General features: G+C 73.3%; 4 protein-coding genes across 4 annotated transcripts in view; 3 read left to right on the forward strand and 1 right to left on the reverse strand.

Moving 5' to 3' along the window:
* Position 1: 1 nt before the first annotated feature.
* On the forward strand, positions 2–557 carry CHLNCDRAFT_135353 (hypothetical protein; the record flags this gene model as incomplete). Its single annotated transcript, XM_005846597.1, has 2 exons — positions 2–36; positions 431–557. The coding sequence occupies 2 exons, from the start codon at positions 2–4 to the stop codon at positions 555–557; spliced, it is 162 nt and encodes a 53-aa protein (XP_005846659.1).
* A 331-nt stretch (positions 558–888) lies between these two features.
* CHLNCDRAFT_135354 (hypothetical protein) lies at positions 889–2,687 on the reverse strand (the record flags this gene model as incomplete). The annotated part of the gene is made up of 4 exons (XM_005846742.1): positions 889–1,300; positions 1,457–1,583; positions 1,829–1,933; positions 2,102–2,687. 4 exons carry the CDS (start codon positions 2,685–2,687, stop codon positions 889–891), a joined length of 1,230 nt encoding a protein of 409 aa, XP_005846804.1.
* A 712-nt stretch (positions 2,688–3,399) lies between these two features.
* On the forward strand, positions 3,400–6,020 carry CHLNCDRAFT_135355 (expressed protein; the record flags this gene model as incomplete). The annotated part of the gene is made up of 7 exons (XM_005846598.1): positions 3,400–3,643; positions 3,828–4,341; positions 4,443–4,925; positions 5,181–5,284; positions 5,462–5,535; positions 5,800–5,889; positions 6,009–6,020. 7 exons carry the CDS (start codon positions 3,400–3,402, stop codon positions 6,018–6,020), a joined length of 1,521 nt encoding a protein of 506 aa, XP_005846660.1.
* A 76-nt stretch (positions 6,021–6,096) lies between these two features.
* Positions 6,097–7,224, forward strand: part of CHLNCDRAFT_135356 (hypothetical protein) — a gene marked incomplete at both ends in the record, with an annotated part of 2,613 nt that continues 1,485 nt past the window's right edge. Inside the window, 4 exons of the mRNA XM_005846599.1 lie at positions 6,097–6,237; positions 6,412–6,477; positions 6,680–6,748; positions 7,032–7,101. Of these exons, the coding sequence (XP_005846661.1) occupies positions 6,097–6,237; positions 6,412–6,477; positions 6,680–6,748; positions 7,032–7,101 (346 nt within the window). The remainder of the gene's footprint in view (positions 6,238–6,411; positions 6,478–6,679; positions 6,749–7,031; positions 7,102–7,224) is intronic.

The raw sequence follows: 7,224 nt of genomic DNA on the forward strand, positions 1-7,224 counted from the left end.
GATGCGGTGTGGTGTGGTGTGGCGCGGCGCGGCGAGGTGCGGTGCGGTGCGGTGTGGCGCGGCGCGGCGCGGCGCGGTGCGGTGCGATGCGGTGCGGTGTGGGGTGGTGTGGTGTGGGGTGGTGCGGGGTGGTGTGGAGTGGTGTGGTGGGTGGTGTGGGGTGGTGTGGGGTGGTGCGGGGTGGTGTGGAGTGGTGTGGTGGGTGGTGTGGGGTGGTGTGGGGTGGTAATTTTGTTTGGGGTGGGCTGCGGGCGGGCAGGGCTGCGGGTGGGGGCTGGACTGGCCGGCAGCAGGCTGGGCGCTGCCCTCTCGGCTGCCCTCCGCGCTGCCGGGTCGCCACTCGCCACCCGCTGCTTGCGCCTGCGTGCCCTGAAGCACCCCGCCGCCCCACCACACCGCCACAAGGCACGCCCTCCCACCTCCCCTGCAGGGTCAAGTTTGCCCAGGCCACTGTGCGGCGCAAGGGGCAGGTGCAGGAGGTGCGGGCGGGCGGCGGCGCATACGGCGGCGAGTCCACCGGAGTCAAGTCCCGCGTCAGCAAGTCGGTGCGGCTGTGAGGCGCGGCCAGGCCGCGGGGGCAGCATGCGGGGGCGCGGCTGGCGGGCTGGCAGCCAGCAGCGGCGGCGGCGGCCACCGCACCGGGCGGGCGGCTGCGCGGGGAGCGGCGGGCGGCGGCGGGCGCTGTGTGCTGGCCTGCCTGGAGCGCCTGCGCTGCTCGCGTGCCTCGTCATCTCGTGTTGTGTTGCTGGCGACGCAAGTAATGAGCGATGCTTAACACACAGGTCATGCAGATGTCGTGCCGAGAGAGGGGAGGAATGCAGGGAAAGAGGGGAATGGACTGTGTGGCTCCCACCACCCCCGTGCCGTGCCCCGATGCCTCCTCCCACACTACCACTCGTCCCCGGCGTCCTGTACCGCCCGCCCGCCGCCGCTGGACCTGCCGGTGTACCGCCTCTGCATCGGCTCCTGCCCTCGGGCCGCGCCGCTCGGCGCTTCAACGCGCCCGCCGCGCCCGCCAGCCCCCGTCCCCACCGCCGCCCGCCCAGCCGCCTCTGCCGCCGGCATCAGCGCGGCCGCCGCGCCGCGTGGCAGCGCCACCCGCATGAGCCCCACGTTGAGCATGGCACCCCGCCCCGCCAGTGACGGCTGCAGGCTGCGCAGCAGCGCGTCGGCCGCAGCCCCCGACAGCAGCTGCTGGCAGTGGAAGCGCAGGGAGAGGCCGGAGGCGGCGGCGCAGGTGCAGGCGGCATCCAGCGCGGGCAGATCATCCAGCTCGATGCCCTGCCAGGGCACAGGCGCCCTGCGTGGCGGGCGAGAGAGGGAGCAGGGCACGGACGCATGATCGCCACAAGCCAGCCACAAGCCAGCCACAGCCAAAGCCACAGCCACAGCCACAGCCGCGACAACACGCAGCCATGCACACATCTCACACACACACACACACACACACACGAACACTCGCCTCAGCCGCATGGCATCCCCCTCTGTGCGCTCAGCCAGGAACGACACCTCTCCTCCGCCGGCGGCGCCGCCGCCGCCGCCGCCCGCAAAGCTGACGAGCGTCATGCGCAGCACACCCCAGTCTGCAGGCGGCGGCAGCAGCGGGTGCGCTGCCTCAACTGCCGGCCTGCCGGCATTCCTGGCGCCAGGCAGGACCCAGCCTTCTCCCCAAGCCCCATGCCACCCAAGGCTTCTCTCCTGCCCACCCAGCCCACCAGGCAGCAGCACCAGCAGCCTGCGCTGCGCAGCGCCACCCCCCCCCACACACACACATCACATACACACACGCAAACACCCCACACTCGCACACGCACACACACGCACACACCTGCATCGCGCGTGCACTCCCTGCCCGCCACCGCCACCTCCCCCATCACCCCGAACGAGCGGCGGCGGGCGGGGGCAAAGGCCGAGGGGGCGCACACCAGGTGGCCTGCGGGGCACAGCGCAGCGCAGACAGCACAGCATGCTCAGCAGCCACAGCATGCTCAGCAGCCACAGACACCTGCCAGGCAAGCACGGACCAAGGCGAAGCAGCGTGGGCGGCAGCGCAGGGTGGGCTGCCCTCCCTCTTGCGTGCGCCCACCCCCAGCGCACGCACCCGTGACGCTACCGTTGGGCAGCAGGGCCAGGTAGGCGGTGCCCGCCAGCTCCACCTGCCCCTGCTGCTGCCGCCCGCCCGCCTCATCCGAGCCAGCGCTCGCCCCTCCGCCCCCCAGCGGGCATGCCGACAGGTCGCTGTCTGAGTCTGCTGCTGCTGCTGCTGCTGCTATCATCTCCCCCTCCTCTTCTTCCTGCTGGGCCCTGCGCTTCTTGGCGATCCAGCCGCCGCCACCGCCTGCCGCCTGCGAAGCGACGGCAGCCGCCAGGGCCGGCGCAATCGGTCCCGGCGTTGCCTGCCCCGGCACCCCAGCCTGCCGTGCCGCTGTTGCTGCAGGCGGCGCCGTGTCTAACGCCATGGCATCGGGAGTGCCGGCCGGCGGCAGGCCAGGCGCAGCAGCAAGGCGGTTGCCGCCGCCGCCGCTTGCAGGCGGGCTGGCGGCAACCACCAGCGGCAGCTCCACCTCGACGTAGCCTGCCTCGGCTGCCGGCTGGGCCGGCTGCAGGGCATAACCGTCCTCCTGTCGGTCCTGCCAGGGGCTGACGGAGAACAGCGTGCTGCCCCCCTGCTTCTTGGCCTTGGGCATTGGCACCGATCACCAAAGGCACCGATCACAGCCTCGAGTACATGCCGTACGATTCGTAAATGCGCGTGGGATTGAGAATTGCGCCTGCTACGCAACCCCCAGCTGGGACTCGTTCGGCGCCAGCAGGGCGCCAATTTTGGTGGGACTCGGGCATGCCTGGCGGTGCTCCATTGGCCTTCCGTGCTTCTGCAACTCCTCTGCAATTGGCTGCAGGGCGCCCACGGGCCCAGACCTGCCAGCAACCACAGGAAAACAACCCTGCGGCCCGTCTGGCGGCCTGTCTGCGCTGCTGTGGGGTTTGAGAGTATTTAGAAGCGGACTGGGAGCCTTGAAACGCCGCAGAGGTGAGCCTGGCGCCTGCACGAAACATGCCATTCGTGCTCCCCGCCTGGGCCGCTTGCTGCCTGTTTGGCAGCCAGTGCACCACCGAGAAGCGGCCGTGGGAGCTTGGGAGGGATGCCCGCTTGGGTGCTGGCGGCTGGGGCATGGCGGCGCCGGCGCCTCGAGCCCCGCTGCCGCGCCCCTGCTCCTGCAGGTCGCCGAGACTCCTAGGCAGGGCCCAGCGGGCTGGTCCCTCAGCGCACTGCCCCGGCAGGTTCGAGGCACCCAGATTGAGCCCCAGGCCCCTCTGCGCCACAGCCGGCTGGAGCGGCGGAGGCGGCCCCCACGAGCGCCCCCCCTGCCTAGCAGCCTCCCTAGCACCTGAGCTGCCATGAGCGGGCCACTCAGCTTCATCGACGGCAGCTCCTGCAGCACCTGCAGCGCCGCCGCGGGCAGCTCCCGCGCCACGGCCTGCGCCTACCCCGAGCTGCAGGCGGTGGTGCGGGACGCGCCACGCAGCTTCTCGCCCGCCGCCGCGCGCAGCCCCTTCACCGCCTTCCCCTGCCAGCTGGCCCCGCTGCACCTGGCCTCGGCGCTGGGACGGGACGGGTGCGTGAGGGCGCTGCTGGAGGCAGGTGAGGCAGGCGGGCAGCAGCCTTGTGTGCTGGCGCCGTGCCGTGCTTGCAGCCGGGGGCGGCACGCTGCTGCAGCCTCAGCCCCGGCCTCCCTCTCCCCCTGCCCTGCTCCCAGCCTCGTCTTACCGCCCCCTTACCTCGCCCCCCCTCGGCCCGCCCCTACCCTCCCCACCCGCGCGTGCAGGCGCCAGCCCTTTTGTGTGGACCCGGCCCCCGCCGCCCGCCGCACCTGCCGGCGGAGGCGGGGCCGAGGGCGGGGCCGCGGCTGCCGCGGCCGGGGCCGACGCCGGCGACGATGACGATCACTTCAGCTCCTACGAGGGGGTGTGCTCTTCTGGCGTGTACCAGTCCCTCAAGCAGCTTCTACCCAGCTCCTCCGAGTTCCCCTACACCTTCACCCTGGCCCAGCAGCTGCTGCGCACGCCCTGCAGCCCACTGTTGCTGGCGGTGCGGTTTGGGCGCCTGGCAGCCGCGCAGGCGCTGCTGGAGGCCATGGAGGGAGGCAGAGCCGCCGCAGACGCAGCCGCAGCCGCAGCAGCCGCTGGGGGCGGCGTGGAGGAGCGCGGCGGCGCCGACGGCAGCGCCAGCGGCGGCGGCGATGGCGACGCCGCACCCGATCTAGTCCTCACCCCTTCTTTCGCTACGGCCAGTGCCGCCGCCAGCCAGGCCAGCGCCGGCTCGGGCCTCGGCGCCGCCCCGTGCGCCTCCTCCTCCTCCTCCACCAGCGGCTGCTGCGCCAGCGGGGGCGCCGCCCTGGCATCCCACCTGGACGCCGCCCTGGCTACTGGCCTGGCGCCAGCGAGCCCCACGTGGAGCTGCTGCGGCGGCTGCTGGGCGCGGGCGGGAGCGGGTGCGCTCGCCCGCTGCGCCGCCTGCTGCCCGCCATCCTTGCTCGCTACGACAACTGCAACCCGCAGAGCGGCATGGCAGACAAGCTGCGGGAGGGCCTGCGTGAGGTTCTGGCGCACGTGCTGCCTCCGGGCGAGGAGGGCGGCGGCAGCGGCGGCGGCGGCTGCGCATGGCGCGACGGCATGCCCCCGCCCGCCCCGCCCGCGCTGCGCCAGCTGCTCACCGCGGCGGTGGTGTGCCGCGACGAAGCGCGGTGCGGCGTGCTGCTGGCGGCGCTGGATGCCAGCTGCCCCGCCCCCTGGGCTGACGTGGCAGCCAACTGCGCGCTGCTGGCCGCCGCCGCCGCGCACGACATGGCGGGGGTGGTGGAGGGGCTGCTGGCGCGGCCGCCGCCGCCGCCGGGCGACGGCATGCCGCCGTTCAACGCCAACATGTGAGCCGCCCTGCCTGCCGGCCTGCCTGCCTGCCCGCCTGCCTGCCTGCCTGCCTGCCTGCCTGCTAGGGGTGGGATGGTGCAGCATGGCGGGCGCAGGATGGGGCGCAGCGGGTTTGGTTTGGTTTGGGTTTTGTGCGACTGGCGGCGCGCCGTGGCGGGCCCCGCCCTCGCAGCTCCCGCTCCCGCCTCCTGGCCCAGCAGCGCCCCGCGCGCGCCAGGCGGGCTGAGCAGGGCTGCCGCCGTGCGCCGCAGGTGGGGGCCCGACGGCCTCAGCGTGCTGATGACGGCGGCGCACCGCGGCAGCCTGGCAGCGCTGCAGGCGCTGCTGGCGGCGGGGGCGGCCGTCAACCTGGCGGGTGCGCGGCGCGCTCGCTGCGCTGTGCTGTGCTGCGCTGCGCTGTGCTGCGCTGCGCTGCTGCCGGGCGGATGGACCCTCCCCCTGGCCTGGCGTGGCCTTGCCTGGGGCCCGCCACGCTCTGCTGTGCTGTGCTGTGCAAGTTGCTTAGCTCCGACCCCCCTCCCCCGCCCCGCAGACGAGATGGGGTGCACCGCGCTGGGATGGGGCGTAGTGGGCAATAGCCAGGAGGCGGTGGTGATGCTGGCGCAGGTGGGCGGGGGTAATGGTGGAGGTGGGCAGGCAGGCAGGGCACGCGACGGGGGTGGTGGTGCTGCATTCCCCGGGGCCCAGCGCCTGTCAGGTGCAGGGCCTGTCAGCGCCGGCATGGAACTCCTCCAGTGCTGCTTGCGGCAGGGCAGGGCATGCCATATGCGGCCCCGGCTGGTGCCGCAACCGCCTCCCTGATTCGCCTGCCTGCCTGCCTCCCCTGCCTCCCTGCTTGCCCCGCTCCCCCGGCCGCGCCCTCCCGCGCAGCACGGCGCCGCCATCGACCACTTTGGCGTGGTGCACGAGGAGGAGGAGCACCTGGAGCGGGCGCTGCTGACCGCGACGGCCCGCAGGCGGGTGGCCGCCGCCGCCGCCTGGCGACGCGCCCAGCGGCGGCGCAGCTGGGGCGGCCCCATGCATGCATGCACGCTCCGGGGCGGCTTGGGGGTCTCGCCTGAGCTTGCTCCTTGGGCCAGGGCCTCATTTGAGCGCTGCCGGCTCGCCCGCCGTTCCCGCACGCCGCGATTGGAACTCCCCCTTGCCCCCTGCCGCAGCAACCTGCCCATGATCCGGCTGCTGGTGGGGCTGGGCGCCAGCCTGGACGCCCCCTCCCCCGGCGGCTCCACCCCGCTGTCGGTGGCGGTTTGCTGGGAGCAGCAGGAGGCGGCCAAGCTGCTGCTGCAGCTGGGGGCAGACCCCAACCAGGTGGGGCGTGGGGTGGTGCGGTGTGGTGCGGTGCGGTGCGGTGTGGTGTGTGGTGGATGCTGGGCGGAGGGAGGCATGCAGGTGGGGCCGCGTGCCGGGCGGCAGCGGAGGCGGGCCCGTGCCCCCGCCGCCGAGCCGCCCGCCGAGCCTGATCTCGCCCCGTGCGCTGCGCAGGTTCTGCCCGCCCACGTCAACAGCGGCTGCTACCCGATGTGGAGCGACTCGTATAGCGCAGAGGAGGTGAGGGGAGGGAGGTGGCTTCCTGCAGAACCAATGAATACGTGCATTAGCTGGAGGGTGTGAATGCTGTGTATGCCTGGGAGGCGCGCCGGCTGGCGGCGACGGCGAAGCGGGCATTTTTGCGACTCGGCAGCGCCTGCGCCGCGCCGCCACCGCTGCTTCACCCGGGCGCCGGCGCCTGGGCTGCCGCTGCGCGCTGCAGGCGCACACGCTGCTGGGCATGGCCTGCTCTCGCATCGAGTTTAGGGACCACCTCACCCTGCTGCTGGAGGTTGGCTGCGCCCGCCTGCCCACCTGGGATGTGGTGTTGTGCGCCTGCCTGGCTTGTGGTGTTGTTGTTTTCTTGTTGGTGCATGTGCCTGCCTGCCTGCCTGGCTGTGTGTTTTCGTTGTCTTTTGGTGCCTGTGTGGTGCGGTGGCGGCGGGGTGTGGAGTTGGAGAGGGGCAGGCAGGCAGCGCACGGCATGCACGCGGCGCAGCGCGTGGCGTGTGTGTGCAGCCCTGGCGCCTGCTCCGCCATCCAACACTGCTGCCCCTGGCTGCCCGCATCTGCAGGCGGGCGCAGACCCCAGCCTGGCCCACCCCAAGACGGGGCTCACCCCCGCCGCCGAGGCCTGCAGCATAGGTGCGGCCCGCCGCCCGGCTGCCGGGCGCGGCCGTGCGGCTCGCTCCCGCACTCCACCCGGTCGGGGCTGAGCCGGCAGCTGCAGCGAAACGTTGTGTGCCTGCGGAGGCGGGGGAGCCCCGC

The sequence above is a fragment of the Chlorella variabilis genome (genome assembly GCF_000147415.1).
Source record: "Chlorella variabilis unplaced genomic scaffold CHLNCscaffold_13, whole genome shotgun sequence".
Classification (NCBI taxonomy): domain Eukaryota; kingdom Viridiplantae; phylum Chlorophyta; class Trebouxiophyceae; order Chlorellales; family Chlorellaceae; genus Chlorella; species Chlorella variabilis.